The 24082-nt window shown below is 34.9% G+C and overlaps 1 protein-coding gene across 1 annotated transcript; it reads left to right on the top strand.

Moving 5' to 3' along the window:
* Positions 1–1163: 1163 nt before the first annotated feature.
* On the top strand, positions 1164–24036 carry LOC143227500 (ryanodine receptor-like). Its single transcript, XM_076458941.1, has 7 exons — positions 1164–1267; positions 4470–4568; positions 6371–6448; positions 11727–11802; positions 21534–21646; positions 23245–23349; positions 23950–24036. The coding sequence occupies exons 1-7, from the start codon at positions 1169–1171 to the stop codon at positions 24034–24036; spliced, it is 657 nt and encodes a 218-aa protein (XP_076315056.1). The 5' UTR covers positions 1164–1168.
* The last annotated feature ends 46 nt before the right edge of the window (positions 24037–24082 follow it).

Below are 24082 nucleotides of genomic sequence, written 5' to 3'. Positions count from 1 at the left end.
AGCATTTGTAATGTTAAAACGTAATATCTCATAAAGTATATACAGAACTAATTACCAGATACTTGAGAACCTTTCTTTCAGGCCATATCAATCCTTTTGATACAATTACACTAGCTTTTTACACTACTTTAATTTCCTTTCATGGATTAGACCTCGCTGAAGCAGCCTTTCTCAGTGACACAGCGATAAGACTACGGACTTACAATGCTAGAAATCGAATTTTGATACCAGTGACGCACACAATACAAATAGTCCATTGTGTAACTTTGTGCTTAGCTACAAACAAGCAAAAAATCGACTACTGTGCCAGTTTGGTTTCTGTTTTGATGTTAAACTGAAGTTGTCTTATACATTTAATATTCCGTTACCTTTTATCTTCATTTGGACTTCTGAAACATGTAGTTTGTCTAATAACATAGGCTTGTGAATTTAAAGTTCATAAACAAATTTTGACTTTGATAAGAGGTTTTCCATGATACGTGGATTTTGAAAATCAAACTCCTTTTTTCTGTCACATAAGGATTTTTTTTACAAATCAGAAAAAAAACAACTTATATCAAATTATTATTTAGCTTACTACAATGAATATTTTTTATTATTATGTTTTTTTATTTTTGGGTTCTAGAACGATTTATAAAGTTCTCACGCCTCGATTGGCCAAGAGAAATCTATAACCAGTAGTTATTAACATTTTAATCACAACAAAATGCGACCCGATTTCAGTGAAAATGATTCACATATGTAAATGTACATTTGAAGTTTTTGAAAAATGTGTACATGATGGAGAAAAATCGATATAATTTTAGGATTCAGTTTACAAGAATTACTGTAGAACATGTAAAAAATTTCAAGACGGTAAAACCATTGCAGACTTGTACGTGTAATTCTAATCACTTCAAAACGTAGCATCAAAATTAGTTATGTAAACATGGCAATACATCTCCACACTTGTTTTAAACTGTGATAATGCACATCAACATAGTAAAATTCAATAAGAAACCATTAATGTGTATTTAAAAATATCAAGTTGTCGTTGATTTACATTATTGACAGAAGATAGGATTTTAATATAAATAATACATATAAGTATCAACTGTATAGGATTAATTTAATTATGCCGCTTTCAACTTTTAGTGTTCATTTGAAATACTTTCATTACCAGGACGACATGGTCTGTCTGCAATGTACAGCCACAGGAGAGAGGGTATGCCTTGCTGCTGAGGGTTTCGGTAACAGGCATTGTTACTTAGAGAACATAGCTGACAAGGTGAGTTTTTACAGTGTAAATATATTCAGTCATTGATTATGAGTGAGTTTATTGTGAATAAGACGTATGCTTTAAACTATAGGAATATAAATCTTCGATTTCTAGTCGGAAAAGATTCAAATAATTTGAAAAGAGTGGACAGTTTTCCCCCACGTGACCTACCTTTTTATGTATTTATGACTAAACAAGCTCGGTCATAGCGTGATCTTCAAAAGATAGCAATCGAAACTTCATCATACTATAATGGAACTCTTGTTTATATGATACTGGAAAAACATTTTCATTAGACGATGTGCAGCCCCATCTTCGCGAAATTTTAATCCTGTGTGCATGTATATTTGCAATAGGGGTCACAATTTTCCCGTTTCGTCTCAGCTTTCCGTCAGGGAAAATTTTATTTTTCTCCATTCTCAAGGTGCATATATAATGTCATGAAAAGTCACACGCATATCTAATGCACTGGCGCCATCTATATAAATATAACAGTACTGCCTGTTATACGTCCATATAAATATTTCCTAGGGTGTGGATAGATCTTCACCAAAATTGGTAAAGAGGTTCATCAGGTCCATGGGGAAATACACACAAATTTTCAGTTTTGCAATTTGCGGTTTTCATAAATGTTTTTGCGTTGTTTTCTTTTCTACCAGTACTTCGGCCCTGTCGATAGATCTTCACCAAATTTAGCACGAAGTTTTGTTGGATTCACGTGTTTTGCTGTTTTTATGGGCGTTTTTTAAAAATTACGTATAAAGAAAATAACATTTCATGTTCTAAGATAACCTTTCATTAATCATGAACTTACATAACTTCCATAAAGGGTACCGATATACTAGCTAGTAATAATAACAGTCATTCTGTGCTATCTTTCTTCTCGTGAGAAACCATGCCTTATTTTACAGCGTGAACTATTTTGTGTATAAAATAGTTTCCATACACATACACACAAAGCGCATTATGTGTTTGGTAAAGAGTACTAGATAACAGAGCAAAGAAGGATTATTGTTTATTGGTCCTTTTAGATTTGGATTACTCCGTGCAGCGATTAGGGTGAACAACTTAACCTCACCGTAAAATTGTGTCAAAGTCCTCGAAATTGAAATTCAAAAATAAAGGCTGTTAAAAATGGAATAAATATTATAAACTGAATTGTTAAAAGCTAGTTTGCGTGCGTACATAAACTGGATTAAAAAAACTCTTTTTTTCCTGATGGAATGAGTTCTTTTATAACAGTTTATATACAAACATTTTCTTATATTTGTGAGAAATTAAGCACATCGAAATAAGAACGTTTTATGTTAGGCACGCTTGTTTCAAATGTTCGAGCAAATCTACATTAGTGCTACCTGTATTCTAAAGACGGAAACTTTAATTAAAATAAAGTTTTCAATACCCATGTCAGTCATCTTTTGAATAAATTTTTTTACTACAAGTGGGTTTCTCGCCATCACGAATAAGTGATATCTGCTATAGTCTTCACGAATTTTGAACTGATGGATTATACAGGAAAGTCGACTACCATCACATACCGCCAACTCTTGAATTACTCTAGTCGAAGTGGAGTTCAAACATCAATCCTTTAGCGCCCCCACATTTTCAAAGTACAGGTTGCGATTTTAAGGCAACGAGACACGAATAACGAAACCTAGGAGGTACACAAACATTGTGTCTCACCCAAATATTTTTTAGATGGTCTGCCGTTTTTTATTTTTTTAATCACTTTTTGAAGACATCTTGAATGTTTGTTTGCAATTTTGGTTTGTTTTAAAGTGACAATATAATTAGGTAGGTAATTTGGTAATTATTGCTTGTATTTTTCAACATGAGAATTAAAAACATCAAAAAATGTTGTAAAAAATTGGGTTCTTTGTTGCATATAATTTGTCTCATTAGGAAGAAATGGTTCTATTTCAATAAAACAATTCCTAAACACATTTTTCAGTGAAATACAAGAAACTGCAAATAAAAAAAATATTCGAAAATAGAAAATAATGAAAAAAATTTAGTCTGAACACAAAACAAAAATATGTTCAATTCATGTAAAGAAAAACGTAGAGCAATAACCCGGCCCGGCATGGCCAGGTGGGTTAAGGCACTCGACTCGTAATCTGTGGGGTGCGGATTCGAATCCCTGTCACACCAAACATGCTTTCCTTTTCAGCCGTGGAGGCATTATAAAGTTACGATCAATCTCACTGTTTGTAAGTAAAAAGAGGAGTCCAAGAGTTGTCAGTGGATGGTGACGACTAGCTGCCTTTCCTCTAGTCTTACACTGCTAGAGCAGATAACGCTCGTGTAGCTTTTCGCGAAATTCAAACAAACAATTACCCACAATTGAAAGATCGTTCAAAAAAGCTTCTTGAAATTAGAGAAATCTTGGTCGTCGACTTTATTTGATTACAGCGTTAAAAGTCTTATAATTGTTTACAAAGTATGCATGTTATGGCTATCAAGGTAATGCCAAATTTTTGTAACAAAGCACCAAATTTTGGCAAAACTCACTATTTATGAATAGGAATGCAACATCAAAAGTTAGTTTGTTTTAAATCGAGAGTCAGTGATCATGGAGATAAAACATTGTCTTGGACTCACCGTAGGACACCCGGTCCAGTAGACTAAGCACAAACCACCCCTCGGCGCTAGGTTATAAACTACCTTTCATAGATTTAATGTAGGAAATACGTCACACTGCGTTCCTATAAAAGATAAATATAAGAATGAAAGTAAGAAGTAAGTTAACCCTAATACCATACCAATACCGAACAAATATTAAAATGTTACTTCTAGTTCCATACAGACATTCAATGAGTAGTTAAATAGGTGTTCAAATGAAACTAGTCGCAGTATAACGCCCTTTCTGCCCCTCCACCCTCATCCGATGGCTCTCCGATAACACAGAGAGCTTATAATGCTAAAATTCAGAGTTTAATCCCTTCTATGGGCACAGCTAAGATAGCGCATTATGTATCCTTGTGCATAACGACGCCATACAAAGAAAGCAAGCATCACGTCGTGTGTTATACAAACACTTGTAACTCACCTAATTCATACCGACTTGTCAAAGTGGACACAATAATGTATCTCACAGTTAACATAGTGAATAGGTGCTCAGCATAATATACCCAATGACACTATACTATGTTGGGATAATGAATATATGCATGTTTCAGTATTACTTCAATAACTTATTGCTTTTGGATAGAATTTCCCACCTGAGATGTCGTCATGTGTGTTTGTGATTGAACAAGCTTTGTCAGTGCGTGCCCTTCAAGAGATGGTGACAGCTACATCATCAGACAAGGTAATCAAACACTTTATATTTTTATATGCTACTTCTGTGTTTTCTGAACGAGGTAATAATACTTGCTTCAGAACACTTTTTTAGACATCTATGATGTTTCTAGGTAGATTACATGACGTAATATCATAATGTATTTCTATTGTAGTATAGGTATAGAGGTAAGGCGTACCTTTCCCTTGGTACACTTACTTTTTTGCAAATAATAATAATTGTGTAACCACGAGGAAACTATGAATCACACCTATTTATATTGACTATCCTTGCATTGACACTCTGAAAAATTAACTATTCTAATTTAAGACCAAAATGTCTCCTATGGAACAAGTTTACATGTAATTTCAAACTTTATCCCATTTGAACATAATCCAGGCTTCTCCCTGGTCTCTATCTTGGAATATTTTAAAATGCGACTGAGCTTTAATCTTTTCACCTATGTATGCTCCCCTCCCGTACGGTTTAGATACCCGTGGTGGCTAAACCACAGCTGACCTTTTGCCTAGCTTTGTGCTAAATAACAAACATCACCTAAGTAGTAAAATCATGCAGTATGGAATACTGTTAATATATCTTGAAATATATTACATTTATAGAGATGCAGCTGTTTAGAACGCAGTAAAATGATATTAAAATAATAGAGTTGGTAAACCTTACTGTCGAAATACTTACAACAAAACTTCTATCTTACCCTTTGCTTATCTTCTTTGTTTTTGTTTTTTTAGTGCTACAACACCTCACATTAGCTTATTTAGACTGTTTTCGTTTCCAGGTTCTCGAAATATAACCTAGCCTTTGTTGAGACTTTTTTCTTCTAAACTAATGCTGAATCAGTTTGTTGTGATCCCAATTTTTTTTACATCTTCTGGACGAACTCCAGAGATCGTGAACGCCTGACGAGTGCACTACTAACTGATATAGAGGGCTACTCCACTAACAGTTGCAAAGAAAGCACTTAAAAAAAAAAGAAAGAAAAATAAACTAAATTACTTCATTCTTCCCCTCTCACAAACGAGTTCCATCAACCAGTTTTGTTTTGTATTTTTGTACTAATTACGTTTTGTGTCTCCTGGAAATAAAATTGAACGTAGGCCCTCTAGCGAGTGCGCTGCTAACTGAATTAGAGGTTGAACTCGTCAGGAATTGATAGATTAGCAGTAAGGTACTTTTTTAAACCGGTACAAACTGCAACAAGACATTGCTATACATTGAAGTTGATGGCACATTTATATACCACATGACTACGAAAAATAATTGCAAATTAATATATAATTTTTATAACTTTCTAAAAATCGGTGAAAAATAAATACAACGAGACACTCAATTAGACATAAATGGTAGATATTAGCTAGACAGAAGGTATTTATATAACATAATAATTGTTTAATCATAGCGTGATGTTTCTTAGCCCTGACCTGTTCTTATATGCGTATATATATAACAGTCTCGTTAACGTTTGCTAGTTTTCGAGAATACAATTATGTATTATTAGTAACTTCCGATAGGAGCCAGCTATCTACAAATAATAGAACTTAAATTTTTAAGAAATGGAGTTCATTTATTACACTGTTTTTAGTTGGATTATCTAAAGTTATAAAACAAAAATGTATAATGATTAGAATGTTGTGATTTATTGATGCTTTCGGTCGTAATTCCAATAATATTTCGTAAAGTTCGGCCACCTTAAGAACTTTTGATTAGACCTAAATCAAAAATTACAATCGTAATGCAACTTAATTAATGAGACTAATTTTGAAGTGTAGAATACAACATAACTTTTCAAATAATCCAGATTTTTATTTTTGTAGGGTAAAGGAACACAATCGGGTCACAGGACACTGCTGTACGGTCATGCTGTACTTTTACGACACCAAAACAGCAACATGGTGAGTGTCGCGCTCATTACTATTGGCGTGATATATGTTTGTATTAGTGTGGACAAACAGGTTATATGTGCATATATATATATATATATATATTTGTAAGTATTCTTGTAAAGAAGCAGGGTAGCACATATATATAATTATGTATATATATATATATATATATTATTGTATACGAACTGAGTGACGTGTATAACTATTATAATAATACCCACTTTTTGTTGGTCCTTAAAATGCACGCGCACACTTTATTATCTAAGTGCGCATGTGCGCGAATTTCATTTTAACAGAGGTAAACAAAAGGCGGATATAAATATGTTTTAGAAGACATTTTGTACAACAACACATTAAAAATTATCAAAGTTTTTAAAAATGTTTAACGTTAGGTCTTAGAATAACTTATTTACTGATAGTATTAAGTACGGTAAAGTTTAACGCCCTAACTAAACTAAAGCAAAGTATGTACACAACTTAGAGTATTAATTAATCTTTTTATCGAATATAGGTCGTATTTAATAAAACCGTAGTTAATGTTAAGCCTGAGACAAGGATATTTAAAGATTTTGGTGTCAGCGTGTCCTCCGATAGTACAACGGTAACTCTACGGATTTACAGCGCTAAAATCAATGGTTCGATTCCCCTCGGTGGATTCAGCAGATAGCCCGATGTGGCTTTGCTATAAGAAAATACACTCTTAGTGTCAGCGATTAGAATTATTTTGTGTTATTCTACGAGTATTTTACTTAAAGAAGTATTGTTCCAATTTAAATATTACTTCGAATTAACCGTAAATGTTTTACAGGTCTCTGATGTTATATATGTATTAATATAAGCAAATAAGATAATATGTACACATTACGGTATACGAGTAGGGTAACATACGTATATCACTGAAAAAAAAAACAAGTAGCATATGTACATGTGTGTGTATTTCGAGGTCTGTGTTTGACTGTGTGGGTATTTGGGTATTGATGTTGTTAAATACCCAGGAGGGTCAGGTACATTTGACCTCTTCCTCCCTCCCGAACGATTATAGCGTCTGTCTTTAGGGTTTTTTTTTTTTTTTTTTTTTTTTAAAGCTTTGGGCCAGAGTAAAAGTATAACATCATACTCAGGTCCATTTCAGGGCTCAGTCCATGCATGGACGAACAAGGAGTTTTTTGTTTTTTTTTTCTCCATTTAATTTTTTTTTTTTTTTTGTATTTTCATATATATATATATATTTTTTTTTTTGTATTTTTTCTCCTTTTTCTCGATTGAGAGAATGCTACTACTACTTGTAGTAACACAAACACACAGAAAAGAAAGTAATAATAATTATTATTATTCAATACTTGAATAATAATTCAAAAAGAGAAGAAAATAAAAATAATAATAATGATTAAAAAAGAAAATAATAATTATAAAAAATAAAAGAAACAAGGACTAAGTGTCTAGTGCATAGTGGCCAGCTTGTGTTACATTTCTTAAATATATGTTAAAAGGGGAGAGGTATTTAGTACCATTTACATCATGTACGTGATATCTGTCGAGATCACACATTAAGTCATTTTTGTGCCAATTCTTATTGAAATATTTTAGAGAATTATGCAAGAGTCTTTCAGCTATTGTATCTATGTTTGCATACTTGTGCATGAATGTGGTTGAGGTGCTACGTGGTACTTTGTATGCTGAAGTTAGTACAGAATTTTGTATACGTTGAAGTTTCTGTACATGTGTGGGTGCTATGTTAATCCAGGCAGGTGATGCATATTCTATTGTTGGTCTAATGTACGTTTTGTAGATTTTAAGTATGTTGTCTGGTGATGTTCCTTGATTTTACCTGAAAGACTTCTTGCATAGTTTGCTCTTTTCCAGATTCGTATCAGTACATTTTAATATGTGGTAGCCACGTTAATTTTGAGTCATAGGTTAGACCTAGAAATTTAGCAGAAGTAGCAGTCAGTAAAAGTGATCCATTCATATAGAGTTTTGGTGGATCTTTTTTCAGCTTATTCAGTCTGCTGAATACTATGACTTGGGTTTTTGGAATATTAACTTTGATTCTGTATTTCTGGCAGTATTCTTCGATGTTATTTAGGACTGGTTGTAGGTTCGTTGCTGCTATTGACGGAGTGGGGCACTTTTCCAGACTGCTACATCGTCAGCGAACTGTGATGCATAACCTAAATTTAGGTCCGACAGAGGCATATTACTCACGTACATGATAAATAATATAGGGCTAACAACCCCTCCCTGCGGGACTCCTGCTTCGGGTGAAAAGGACCCTGAGTGGGCCCCATTTACATTTACTTTACACATTCTGTTATCCAGGAAGTTGGACAGCCAGCGAATAGTTTCCTGGGGTAATGCCATTTCAAGCAATCTATGTCTTAAGCCGTTATGCCACACTGTGTCAAATGCTTTCTCAATGTCGAGAAAGCAAGCTACAGTGCATTCTTTTTGTTGAAGCTGTCGGTAATTGATTCTGTAAGTCGAATCAGGTGGTCTGTAGTTTGGCGGTTTTTCGAAAACCGTTTTGAATTTCTGGTAATTTTGAATTTTCTTCTAAGTAAACTGACAGACGATTACTAATTATCCTCTCTAATACTTTGCCAATACAACTGGTTAAGCTAATCGGGCGGTAGTTGTTTGGTTTATTCGCTGACTTTCCTTCTTTCTGGAACATTAATATTATTGCTTCCTTCCAAGAAACGGGGATATATCCAGCTGATAGTGAGAGATTAAATAACGCTGTTAGGTGTTCATATAATCTCTGAGTGCCTTGTTTTAGGAGGATAGCTTGAATACCATCTTCTCCAGGAGCTTTGTTTTTGTGTTTTTAATAGCAGTTACTACTTCTGTAATAGTGATATGTTTTACCAGTTGATGAGTGCTCCAGTCTTTTGTTTTTCTTGGTGTGTAATATTGTTGACTGGAAATTTAGGTGTAAAATGCTTCTGTTTTGGTCAATAAAGTTTGTGACTGTATTATAAAAGTATCTGTTCATGTCTGGTTCATGATGTGTTTTGAACGTGTTTTCTAGGTGTTTTTAAATATCTCGGCTTTTTCTGTGTTAGTGTATGCTGTTTCTCCATCCAGTTCCAGTGGTGGATATACTGTGTTTGTTGTTCCTGTGTTTGTAAATCTTTTCAAATGTGTCCAGAATTGTTTAGGATCAGTTTTATGATTTAGATCGGAACAGAAGGTGTCCCAGTTTTCTTGTTTCTGTTGTCTGATTAAGTTTCGTATTTTATTTCTTATTGTGTTTATCTGAGTTTTAAGTGTGGGGTTGCGATTTTGAATGTACTGTCTGCGGAGTATACGTCTGTTTTTAATTAAGTGTATTATATCTTTATGTGGTTGCCATGAATGAGTTGTTGTGAAGTGTTTTTGTTTCGGTATCGAACTGTTGGCTGCATGTTTTAGACACTCAGAGATGATATGACAGTATGCATCTATATCTGATGCGTCCGCGGCAATATGTAGTGCTTCTGGAGGTAAGGTTTCATTTAATATAGTTTGGAAAACTGGCCAATTAGCTTTTGTAGTTCAGTTGGTCTCTCACTATGGTTTTATTTAAGTGGGGGGTGAGATTGAAGATACACCAAACTGGAAGGTGATCACTATCTATATCGTGACCAACATGAAAATTTACGAATTTGCGACTCATATTTGACGAACACAGGCATAGGTCCAGTATTTCACTGGTGCCATGTGCGTACGAGATATGTGTCGGTGTTGCATCGTTTAATAAAGTCATGTTTGATTCGTCCAGAAATTGATAAAGTAATTTGCCATTTGCGTTTGAGCAACGACAGTTGAATGCTATATGTTTACTGTTTAGGTCGCCGATAATAATAAGATTACAGTTGCTATTATACAATATATTCAGTAGATTTACATCTAACACTGTACTAGGCGAGCAGTAGATGCCCGCCACAGTAACGTCTGTCTGATTTTGCGTTTTTACATTAATAACTATAGATTCATTAGTGGAAGGGATAGTAAGTTCCTGAACTATAAGTTCAGTCTTATACAATAATAAAAGACCTCTGTTTGGATCTCTATTATCCTTCCTGTCATGTCTAATAGTAGAGTAGCCGTTTAATTTAAATCTATGGTAGTTATACAGAAGAGTTTCACTAATTATGATTACATCAGGTTTTATGGAGCTTGTTGTATCTTCAATCTCATGTTTCTTGGAAGCAAGAGCACCCTGGATATTGATGTGTATTGATGTCTGTTAAAATAATACTCGGACTGTTTGAATTTCGCGGCTCCAGTTGGTTCCAGGGGAATCCGCTTGGTGTCGCTGGGTTCGCACAGATCAGCTGATTACGACGCCATTTCCCGATTGCAGATATCTTCATTTGTGTATTAGCTACGCGGTTTTAAGTGAAGTGCGATTTTTTCGTTTGGCGGATTTCAGAATAAATGACTTGAAGGAGCAACGACTTGCTGTGAAATTTTGTTAAACTTGGAAAATCTGCGACTGAAACTTTTGCTATGCTTAACACGGCTTACGGTGATGTTGCTATGAATCGTACGGCATGTTTCAAGTGGCATGAACGTTTTAAGGATGGTCGACAGTCCATTGAAGATGATGAGCGTCCTGGACGTCCTTCCACGTCAACTGACGACCCACACGTCGACAAAATCAACACCCTGGTGCGGGCAAATCGACGTCTGACTGTCAGGGAGCTTGCTGAAGAGTGTGGGATATCAGTTGGATCTTGTTACGAGATTTTGACCGAAAAATTGAAGATGCACCGCGTTGCTGCGAAATTTGTGCCTCAGAACTCGTGAGTTTTTGGCCAAACACTCGATCACTGTTCTCCCCCCCCCTACTCACCTGACCTTGCTCATTGCGATTTTTTCTTGTTCCCCAAACTCAAAAGACCCTTGAAAGAAAGAAGATTTGGGACGATTCCCGAGATTAAGGCAAATGCGACGAAGGAGCTGGAGGACATTACAAAAGAAGCGTACCAGGACTGTTTCAACAAGTGGAAACACCGTTGGGATAAGTGTGTACGTTGGGGAGGAGAGTACTTTGAAGGGGTCCCAGACCTGTAACTTCTAAATAAAGTACATTTTGTTTTATGACGTCAGTCCGCGTATTTTTTGAATATCCCTCGTATTACAACAGAAGGACCGGATGGTGCACATGTGTGTATGTGTATATATATATTGTGTAACTCTAGAATAAGAATAATAAGAATGTCTTATGAGTTATTTCATCGCTGTTTTAGTAATTATTATTGACGATAAATTACAAACTGTTAATTTTGTCGTGTTACAGTACCTTGCTTGTCTCTCTACGAGTTCATCTAACGACAAACTAGCTTTTGATGTGGGTTTGCAAGAACATTCTCAAGGTAAGGGCTAAGTTTTGATTTGTATACCTCAAAGTTAAGCGTAATCTTAATCGTATGTAATCGTCTCATATATATATCACAGAATCGTGAAAGTACTCCAGACTTATGCGAAATTTATATATATATATATTGCTGTATGGTGATACTACACTAGAGTTATATGTAATGCTGTACCCTGCTAGTACAGCGGTATGTCTCCGGACTTACAACGCTAAAATCAGGGGTTCGATTCTCCTCGGTGGGCTGAGCAGATAGCTGTATGTGGCTTTGCTATAAGAAACACACAAACATATATGTAATGCTTTATATATCACTTTATGGCAACACTACTGCAGAGTTATGTATAATTTTTTCATATAACACTATATAGCGACATTTATTCAAAGATATACGTAATTGTTTCGTATATCGTTATTTTGTGAAATTACCAGAGATAAACATAATCGTTTTGTATATGACAGTAGCACCCTTTTCGAACACAGCGGCAGTCAAGCAACTTTCCAACTTTCCTTTTCCGTAACTAATAAACGATCTGTGTAAGGATTGTTAATCACCTTCTTGTCTAGTTCTCTTAGAGTAACAATAAAATGGTTTTTAATTATGAAGCTGAGGTATTATTGTCATTGTATTAAGTAATAGTCCCAAGTGCACCTGCCCTTAATTTTTACTGCTTGATGTAACGAGTACCAGTCAATGCTTTCTTTAGTCACGAACTTCTGGGCTCATTAACGTATTTAATAACGTGTTTACGCTTCGGTGAACATAATTACATGAATTTTATATACGAGTTACAGAGATCTGATACAGATTTTACGTGGATTTACAGAGATTTTGTGTGTATTTATTTATTTAATTTGTTTGGCAGAAACTAATATAATATTTTCCTTTTGTTTATCATAGCGAGGGAGTCCTAAAGTTCTCACATAAGAATTTGTTTCTGCAGGTTTCTACCATTTCTTTCATTTTGTTTCGGGAGTGCCTGTTAATTTAACATTCTAGGGTTAAAGTAAGAAAGAGTCTGTATTTTCGTATTTCCTTCTCAGCAGAAAAAAATACATAAAATAAGTGATTCAGAGCACTGCTGTTAGACTCTTTCTTTTCCAAAGCTGTTGTGTATTTAAGACGTTTAAATTGAAAACAAACTTAAATGCAACATTTATTTAATTTCGAACTCACAACATTTACCTCATATATCTTTTCGCTAGGCCCGGCATTTGACTCGTCATCTGAGGGTCGCGGGTTCGAATCCCTGTCGCACCAAACATGCTTGCCCTTTCATAGGTTGGGGCATTATAACGTTACGATAAATCCCACTATTCGTTGGTAAAAGAGTAGTCCGAGAGTTAGCAGTGGGTAGTGGTGATGACTAGCTGCCTTCCCTCTAGTCTTACACTGCTAAATTAGGGACGGCTAGCGCAGATAGCCCTCGTATAGCTTTGCGCGAAAATAAATAAAAAAACACAAAGAAACAAAATCTTTTCTCGTTTTCCGCTAATGATTATTCAGCAAGATGTGAAACCTTACTTTTATTGTTCTTGTAAAAACTGTTGTTCGTACCGATTAAGTCTAACTGATGACACATAATTTGTTTTTTGGAGCTTGTATAGGTGTACAGAAAACATAACAACTAGCTTTAGCACACATTTTATTGTTTAATCGATACTAATATCGCTTACCAGTAATTAAATTTGTTCACCCAATTAGTGTATTTAATAATTTGGAATAACAGCTACCGTGGTTTCAGTTTATTTTAATTTTAAGTAATATTTTCAATAAGACGTTTTAAAATCTTTCGAAATTTCCAGTAGATGACAAAAAACACAAAACGTGACATAGCCGGGTATTTAACGTGGCGAGGCTGTGAATTTAAGGGTTTAATGTTTTGTGGCTTGTTGTCGCAGAAAACCCACTCCACATTTTGGAGCCATGGGTGTGTTACTGGAGCAGGAGTGTGTTCATTTAGTGGAGATATTCATTTGGAAGTTCTGTCCCTTCCATGTGATATTTAGTCTTTTGTGGAGTAGTCATACTGTGTAACTTGAATGGAAAGAAATATATTCAATCAGTTATTGCAGCTTTTTGGATAATTAAAAAGGAAATGTAACTTATATCTTATGTACTTAATAACTTCGACGCCCCCACTTCAAATCTCACTATTCGAACAATAGAGACTGGTTGCTGTTCACTATTTACTTTACCCCAAAATTACTAACAGCCTTCAGTTGATAACCGTTATGTACTTTGCGCGAGAATTCTAAACAAATGCCTTCTCCTCCCCTCCGGTGGCTTGTTTTTTAATTTCAAGCAAAGCGACATGAGGGCTATCTGCGCTAGCCGTTCTCAATTTAGTAGTGAAAGACTAGAGAGAAGGCAATTAGTCATCACCACTTACCGCCAACTCTTGGGCTACTTTTTTACCAACGATTAGTAGGGTTGCCCGTAACATTATAATGTCTCTCACGACTGAAAGGGCGAGCATGTTTGGTGTACGGGAATTCGAACTCATGATCATCAGATTGCGAGTCGAGCGCCCTAACTATAACCACTAGTGGCACAACGGTGTGTTCGCGGACTTAACAACGCTAAAAATCGCGTGAGCAAAGCACAGATAATCAATTTAATAGGTTTGTACTTAACTATAAACAAACAAAGAATCTAAACAAATAACGAAACATTTATATCTATTGTTTCAGTGACTTTACTGTTTGCAAGGAAAATATATTTATCTTTAAATTAGTTTTTAAAGTTTGCTATTCCATCTTTCGTTTTCATGATTCAACCAGAGAAGAATCCCACATTGTTGGTACCCGTACTGAATATTTAGTTTGTTTTCAGTCTGTACCAACATTCACATGTTTCTGCCTGAAGATTGAATTGCCTTTGTGTTGTCACTGAATTTTAAAACCTAATCTCAACGTACGTTTCTTGTTGCATTATTTTCAAATTGAATTAAGTTGCTGACAGAGAGGTCTATAAGATCGAACTTGTTGCCTTGGTAACGGCTTTCTATTAGCGTAATATACTTGTATTCAGAGACGTGATTGAAGGTTTTCATGTTGTATATAGCAAACCATAGAAATCACATACGTGGAGGTAGGCACAGGTACACACGTTTTGTATAAAGAGTGGGACAGAGATGTTAGACAGTCCGATCCTCTGGAGATTAGCTAAACCAAACATCAGTTCAAGTTAATATTTTGTAAGTTTAGTATCGGAGATATTAAGCTTCTTACCATCTACTGATTGTTCCCATTTTTTAAAATAACATGGATTTTAGGTTATTTTCACAAACCATATAATGCTGTTAAAGGTGGCTGTTCAGTGCCAAGCTTCTCAATAGGTATTTTGTGCTCTATCCGCCGCAGAGAATTAAACCTCGGATTTGAGCAATGTAAGTCCGGAAGCGTTATGACTTTCAAAATCGATAATAATCTTAAATATATTATTGAGGCAGGTTTACGTTTTATGGTGTAAAGAAAATATCTTTTTTACTCAAGGCTTTGAACGTTTTATTTATTTCTTTGTTGACTTTTCTCAACTTATTAGTATTTATACCGGGATTGGTTTGTTTTGAATTTCACGCAAAGCTACTCTAGGGCTATCTGTGCTAGCCGTCCCTAATTTAGCAGTGTAAGACTAGAGGGAAGGCAGCTAGTCATCACCACCCACCACCAACTCTTGGGCTACTCTTTTACCAACGAATAGTGGGATTGATCGTTACATTATAACGCCCCCAAGGCGAGCATGCTTGGTGTGACGGGGATTTGAACCTTAGTTTAGTGCCTTAACGACCTAGCCATGCCGGGCCCTTTATACCAAGAAGAACGGAAGTTATTGCTTTACATATTTTTTATATTTTATTAATTTGTCTTAATTAATTAATTAAATGAACTGGTGTTCATTTATACTTTTAAGACTCTAAAGAAGAATTTCTATCAATCATGAGTTTAAGTTCAATTTTGGGTTTGAATTTTTTGATCCACAGAGCTTCTTTTATTTTGACAACTTTTTCGTTTTGAAACTAGTTATTGTTGGCGTTTTCTTAGTGCAAAGCTACGCAATGGGCTATTTGCATTGTGTCCACCGCGGGTAATCGAACCTTGGATCTTAACGTTACAAGTTCGTAGAACTATCGGGGGCTGGATGGTACTGCATATTATGGCAAAAGTTTTTTATCAGCAGTACCATCATATTCCTGATTTAGATCTTTGGTTAAAGTTCAATACGCAGCGAGTGGCTTCGAATTGTCTTTGATATGAAATATTTTCGAGTTTAAAAAAAGTAAAGATCAGAGTCGTTTATTTGCAATTATCAAGATCCTCTGATGGAAAGTAAACTATCTAGAAATTAGACACTAAAAAAATTAACCTTAGTTATTAAACCTAATTGTTTTTAAGAAACGGACAATGAATGTTTGATGTAATAAATCAACACGTAAGAAAAATCAACGTTGGTAATGGTTTAGTTACATTGATTCACCAATTCTTATCAGGATAACACGTCTTTGGTTGGTCTTTATACATTAGCAAGATGGATCTTTCTAAAAACTATCGACCTAGCCAGACTCTAGTCTTTTTGATAACTAATAAGTCTGTTAGAACGTCCCCTAAATGTCTTTATGGGGGGAGGGGGCAGCGGTTAGTCTTCGGATTTAGAATGCTAAAATTAGGGGTTCAACTCCACTTAGCAAACAAAGCAGATAGCCAATTGTGGCTTTGTTATAACAACACACGCACACATTTAAACCGGTTTTTTTTATGCCAGTCAAACTGTACTTTTTGATAACTACTGGCCAGAGCTTTTCCTAAGGATTTTTTTTTTTCAACTACAAAGTTATATTTTAACTTCATTATTTTGTTAATACATAATGCCTTATTGCACCTATGTATATATATATATTCGTATTCTTATATTTATTTCAATTCATTTTTCTTCTTTACTCTAGAGAGTAGTCACCTTCCCACAACTGTCTGCAGGCAGTGAAGGGTGATTATAGATGTGGGATGTTGTGGGCTTAAGCATCCGCATCTCGCACTCCTAATATTTATTGCTACTCTTTTATTTCTTATGTGAAACTGGCGAATGGAGGTTAAGACTGATAGACGGTGTATCCCCACCGCAGTGTGGGTTCTACTTTCGCAGCCACCTCCAAAATCTAGGATGCATTTTATGATCCCACATTTTAGTTTGCATCCTGGGATCTTTTCAATTAATGCAGTGTTTTTGGTATAATTTATTTTTGTTTTGGCGTTTTTAAGTTACAGTATGTGTGTGTGTGTATATATATATATAGGCCTAGTAACGAATGATCCAAATAAATTCTAGTAAATAACTCGAATGGAATTTTATGATCTTAAATGTGTTTTTTTAATATTTATCACTTTAACGTACTTATACAGGTGAATTTTCAACTGTACAAATATTTGTACAGATGTACAATTTGTGATCAACTGTACACTAGGGAAAATCCCTGCTAGTGATCTGGTTAGGGTAACATCCTTAAACCTGATCTATACATTAGTCAGACTGGTCTTTTTTGATAACTACCGATCTGGTCAGGGTAACATCCTTAAACCTGGTGTCTGTACATTAGTCAGACTGATATTTTTTTATAACTTCTAATCTGGTTAAGATAACACCCCTAAGACTGGTTTGTACATTAGTTAAACTGAATTTTTTGATAATTACTGGTATGGTTATGATAACATTTCAAGCCTGGCCTATAAATTAGTCAGACTAGATCAGGTTAGGATAACATCACTAGGCCAGCTCTGTGCATTACCGATACTGGGCTTAACTTATAGATTAAAAAGACTTATGATTTTAAAGTTAATTAGTAAAAACTCTTTAGTTTCGAGTGTGATTTCGCATTTCAGAAAAACAACAACAGTATTTTATGTTTAAAAATGTCAAAACTTTGTTTAACGGACGTAAGTAAGTTTTCTTTTTTTTTGTGTATTTCGGGGTGATGTGTGTGATAATTCTTACCTCATTGACGAGTGGTATATATGTTATCTGTTATAAACTATTGTTCAAATGGTGGTGATGCTCTACAATAATAATTTAGAACACAATGTTAGTCCTAACTTGAGCTTATTTTACCTAATCTTTTCTAGTTGTTCATATTACGCCTGCCCGGCATGGCCTAGCGCGTAAGGCGTGCGACTCGTAATCCGAGGGTCGCGGGTTCGCGCCCGCGTCGCGCTAAACATGCTCGCCCTCCCAGCCGTGGGGGTGTATAATGTGACGGTCAATCCCACTATTCGTTGGTAAAAAGAGTAGCCCAAGAGTTGGCGGTGGGTGGTGATGACTAGCTGCCTTCCCTCTAGTCTTACACTGCTAAATTAGGGACGGCTAGCACAGATGGCCCTCGAGTAGCTTTGTGCGAAATTCCAAAACAAACAAACATATTACGCCACCTACAATGGCCCAGTGGCATGTCTGTGGACTTACAAAACCAATTTCGATATGCGTAGTGGACGCGGCAGATATAGCACCTTGTTCAGCTTTGTGCTTTAATACAAACAAAAGTTATTCTTATTACCTAAGTATGATTAAACTAATACAAGGGCATCTAGTGAAAAAACAGAACGTACGAGACTATTATGGGTATATTAGTCACAATGGGGCACAATGATAAGGTGGTTTAGAGAATTATATGCATCATAGGCACATTTTTTAAACTCTGTGAAAGTATTTTCTATCGCCAATAAAACTGAGTATTTAAACTATTTTACGGTTAGAACTCGATATATATGTAACTGAAGATGGAAATTATTTTTATTTCATTTCCGCTTCTTCTGTTTCATCCAAGGCCGGTCAAAGATAATTTTTAGATATAAGCAAACAATCACACACACACACACATACATGGTTTATTTTCTGTAGTTCTACTTTAAGTCTGACTGTATGTGCTAATTGTCAGCATTACAAATGATTAAAATGTTTCATTTGATACTTTAAAATTTCATTAAAGTTACTACGTTATTTTCTAATATATATATATATATATATATTCTACAAGGGGTTATTCCGTGTGTGCCTTTCTTTATGTTAAGGGTATTTTTTTCCTCAACCACTTCTTCTTCCATCTCCTCCTGATCTCCAATTTGCCGCCCACTGCAATATGTCGCTATAGACCTAGGCGGTCTATCCTTTAGACCGTCAATTATATTATCTTTTTTGTAGCATTAATCATCTGGGTTAATTCAGCTTGTGGCCATAGAATTTCTAACTTGACGAGTTGGCATCCAGAGTGGTCTCGTCCAGAAAGTATATCGTATATTACATTTGCAATGCACATCAGGATAGTAGAATTTTTGTAGGTTAATTATAGAGTATTTATTCAGTAAAGCGTATACCTTGGTAGATCAGTACAAAACTGGTGGAATTAGTGACGCAATGAGAAAAGGAGTCGTTGTTACTACAATTACATTTGTTAAATATCAAAATAAACACACCTGGTTCCAACTTAAAATTTCAAAAATGGTTTTTAAGACCACTATTACTTTAGACAAGTAAAAACAACAAAATCATTGATACTACTTATTGCCACTGAAACTTCAGAAACTACCTGTCTTTAAACACAGTGGAAAAACTATTTTTATGCTATTTCAATTTCGCCTCAGTGTTTCTCTAGAAGTAAACGTACTGTAAAATTTGGTGAAAACTGCGCGCAACACAAGCCATCTATCTGTGTAACAGAGAATCAGTATCTGATTGTCCCGACTCCAACACAAAGTTCGCGATGTTGATTGAATTAGTTTTTGATTAAACTAAGATATAGGTTACATAGGTAGCACGAAAATGCAGTTTCTTAACCTCTTCTGTACTCATCTGGCCCCGGATGTATGGCATTAATGTATTACGAATGAAGAAAATTAGGGACGAAAAAGAAAGTTCACGTGAACTATTTGAGCCCCTCCCTCCTTTACGCCCTCGTTAATTAGCGACCTAAAGCATACATCAACACGTGAAAGAGTTATGGACGCCCACAGAAATATTTTAGGGGATGGGGCAAAATGTGTATGTAGCAGACATACATTGTAAATCAACAGTGTGTTAGTTTAGAATTGAGCACAAAGCTACACAATGGGGTATGTGTGCTCTGCCCACCACGGGTATTGAAACACGTTTTTAGCGGTGTCAGTCCACAGAAATACCGCTGTGCCGCTGGGAGGCGATAATCGACGGACCAAAAAATAAATGCTACGCATGATTATTCGCAAACACAAATTTGATGGTTTTAATAAAAAAATACTAAAAATATTTAGTTTATCTGCGATGTTAAGTTTACATCACAATATTTTTGTCAAATGTAGGAGAGGGGGGAATGACATTTCCTTGATAGTAAGATCGAACCATAAATTTAACCGGGCTTCCACCCAAAGACAAGGCTTAAAATTATTCTTTTTTCCCATGTAGATAGTCGGAATTGGAACAGTGGCTTTGGTTTGTTTGTTTATTTGACTGTTTTGAATTTCGCGCAAACCTACACGAGGGATATCTGCACTAGCCGTCCCTTATTTAGCAGTGTAAGACTAGAGGGAAGACAGCTAGTCATCACCGCCCACCGCCAACTCTTGGGCTACTTTTTTACCAACTAATAGTGGAATTGACCGTTGCATTGTAACGCCCCCACGGCTGAAAGGGCGAGTATGTTTGAAGCGATAGGGATCCGAACCCGCGACCCTCAGGTTACCAATCGAGTGCCTTAACCACCTAGCCATGCCGGGCCTCAGTCTCTTTACATTTTCAAATTCTCAGGATCAGTGTGTTACGGTTCATCACTTTACAGTTTTAACTTTGTATTGGAAGAATAGGCTTCGATAGAAACACCTGTCACCACCTATACTGAACCCCTGTTCACACGTGTGCAGAATAGAATAGAGATGCTGGAAAAAGACGTGGAAGTGATAACTGAATTTATTTAATAATCTAAAGGGTAAACTCTTATTACTTTTGCTGTTGTCATATATTTATATTTGTTTACAGTTTTTTCGGTAAGTATATTCACCTGTTGTGAAGGTTTATTACCAGCAGTTCCCTTTTAGTTCAACTGCAAGCTTAAGGGTTTATAAAGCTAAAATTCAAGGTTATGTCCCTACGGCTTTGCGCTAAAATAAAAAAAACAAACTCGGCTGTTATTAGCAAGAAACAAAATAGATAAAATAAAATGTGTTAAAAATCTGTTTCTTATTAATATCATACATATTCAGGAGGATAACAGAAATGATTTGTTATTGTTATTTGTCCATCTAGAAAAGCTTATTCGATTAGAATAAAGTGCGCACGACGATATTTGTTGTACCGAATGAATTTTTCAAAGAGATTGACTGTTCTATAATACCTGGCAGTACGTTTGTTACCAAGTCGTCTCCCCAATGGCACAAGGGTATGTCTGTGGACTTGTACTGCTAAAAACCGGGTTTCGATGTCTGTGGTGGGCAGAGCACAGATAGCCTTTTGTATAGCTTTGTGCTTAATAAAAAACATACGTTACAATGCCGGGTCCTTTGTATTACAGAAAAGATTTTGTAGAAGTGTGACGTCACAAGCTTGAAAGCGTATATTACTAAAATCAGGGATTTGATTTCTGCAGCGGGTACATTAAAGTTAGGCCATCGTATAACCTTGCTCCAAAACAAACGACTACGAGCATGAGCAAGTGATCTTCTTGTTTTCTTTGTACGCCGATTGCTGTATTTAGAAAATAAATAATTCTTTTGTAGGTGAGGCGTGTTGGTGGACGATCCATCCTGCATCTAAACAACGATCAGAGGGCGAGAAAGTAAGAGTGGGAGACGATTTAATCCTAGTCAGTGTTGCTACTGAACGTTACCTGGTAAGTGTTATATGTGTTATTACTTCCACATGTTTTACCAGCCTTTCTGGTATATTATTAATTGTGTTCCGGAAACTTCGTAGTCATTAAATAATTTGTTGCTACATAATAACAACAAGATGTTCGACAGTTTCTTCTAGTTTCAAACTTTAGTTTCAAAACACACCATGTTATTACATTACACGTATATGACAATGCAATTCAAATTGTGTCTATTCCGTACATTCACGTAGCTTGAATGATGTATTTCGTTATTATGAATGTCATCAGGTATACAAAAACTAGTGTGAAATAAAAAATATAATACCAAGTTTCTGTTTTTAAAAGAATAATATATTATAGTCCTGTTCGAATATACTTAAAGCTAATTACTGTGGAAATTATAGTTATATATAAAATCTTATCTTTTGTTGAAATCGTAATTACTGTGCGTAATGATAAGTAAATAATTTCTATATTTTTGGAACCCCCAAAAATTGACACTTTTATAGTTATTAACTTCTTTACCCTTTTGAGTGTCCTAAAACTTAACAGCCTATCAGAAAACTATACTGCAAAAAAATTAAATGTAGTTTAAAATATGAGGACAGTTCAGTTGATTCTGTCTGGATATAGAGTATAATAATAGTTCACAAGTCTCTTGAGCATAATAACAATAATGCGACTTAAACTCAATTTTGTCTTACTCGTTTCTATATTGTAATATTTTTATGGTTATTTTTTTGTCTATTTTGAAGTTTGCGCAAAGCTACTCGAAGGTTAGAAAATTACAAGTCGAACACCCTAACCATCAGACCATGCTAGGCTATTTGTTATGCCAACACAGATAAATAGTGATTGACTGTGGACATCTAAAGAAAATATAGTTTAAGAAATATTATAATTTTTGCGTGGATACGTAATTTATTTTGTTATGACTACAATGTTAATACGTTATATAAATATGAGAAATGTTTTCTACAATTTAACTGAAAAAAATAAATATTAATAATAAATAATTTCACAGGAAATACTTTCAATAATATAAAGCATGGTTTTCATGTTATTGAGTTTGTAAGTAATGCTCGGTTTACTTTTAAAATTTTAAACACATTTAATTTCGCCACTTTCACGTCGATATAGATTGACAATTTACAATATAAAATTGCGGGAGCAAAATATTAGATGAAAATAGCCATGCATGTTCCAAAGAACTTAAAAGTAGTTTACGTTTGTGAAGTTCATCAACATCATTTATAATAAATAAACATACATATGTGTTCAGTATTTGGATAAATAAAAACTTTTACTTAATGACTAAAATAACCTTTTATATAATATCGTATGCTCTCCAGTGGCTCAGCTGTACGCCTCAAGACCCCTTTCGGTAAAAATCTGGTGTCAGTACACCTGGAAAGCACAGCATAAATAACCAACTGTGTAGCTTTGCTTGTACGTGTAACAACAAATTGTATGTTCCTAAAAGTAGTTTAAAATAGAGTTAGAAAATGTTTTATTTTTATTTGTTCTATGTTAAAAATTATAACTATTACTTACTGTAAAAAAATAAAATTTTATTGATTTATATTTTATCTAAAAAACATTTAATTTGGTTATAGCACACAGCCAGAGAAGAAGAAAAAACTATAGTAAATGCAAGTTTTCATCTTACCCACTGGTCTGTAGCGCCATTTGGTACAGGAGCAAGCAGAGCCAAAATGTTGGTAAGGAAATTAATTTAAATATTATGTTTTAAACGCCTAAAGTTGACGAAGCATTAGAAATGAATAAGCTAACAGTTTGTGACAACAAAAAAGACAAATTGCAATTCTCCCTCCCCCATATTCCATTTCACATCCAAAATAGGAAGTGTGTAAAAATAGTGTTTCAGATTTATTTTTTGGCTCTCACAAATTACTTCTCCAAGAGGGCTTTCAGAAATCCAGTATCAAGGCTCATCAGCTGGTCTTGGACGATGAGAGATAAAATGTTGTGAGCAATATTTTTTAATGTAAATATTAGTCAGAGGGCGCATTACGTTCATATCGAGAATAGTACATTGTTTATAAATACAATAAATTAGCAAACTAAAATATAATGAAATATTGATTGAGAAGTTAATGAGTAGAGATTGAGGATTCAATGCAGTATTCACTGCTTGAACGATCGAGTAGTTGTTTTACAGATAGAAAATTAATCAAGTAGAGTTAATGAGTATGTTTGTCAGGCTGTTTTTAATTCAGTAAATTTCTGTGAAACTTTGCTAGTATATTAGGACAAAGGTAGTTTTGAAGTTTACATGTAAAGTTTGTTTGTGAACTCAGACCTACAGATTGCATCAAATGAACGTAACTAGTGCAGTAGCAAATGTAATTGAAGAAATAAATTATTGTTACATGGACTGGAGATAGTACAATTTTTACCAACTAATAATAAGAAGAAAAAATCTCGCTCAAC

The sequence above is a fragment of the Tachypleus tridentatus genome, chromosome 9, assembly GCF_004210375.1.
Source record: "Tachypleus tridentatus isolate NWPU-2018 chromosome 9, ASM421037v1, whole genome shotgun sequence".
NCBI lineage: Eukaryota > Metazoa > Arthropoda > Merostomata > Xiphosura > Limulidae > Tachypleus > Tachypleus tridentatus.
The sequence above is the reverse complement of the archived record's forward strand: the minus strand, read 5'-3'. Positions and strand labels throughout refer to the sequence as shown.

What these genes read in the sequence shown, in the direction of transcription:
- LOC143227500 (XM_076458941.1), top strand. Translation starts at nt 1,169, where the DNA reads ATGGTCTGTCTGCAATGTACAGCCACAGGAGAGAGGGTATGCCTTGCT. An exon ending in CAGCTACATCATCAGACAAG is followed by an intron (nt 4,569 to 6,370) that starts GTAATCAAACAC and finishes TTATTTTTGTAG; the next exon opens with GGTAAAGGAACACAATCGGG. An exon ending in TTGCTACTGAACGTTACCTG is followed by an intron (nt 21,647 to 23,244) that starts GTAAGTGTTATA and finishes ATTTGGTTATAG; the next exon opens with CACACAGCCAGAGAAGAAGA.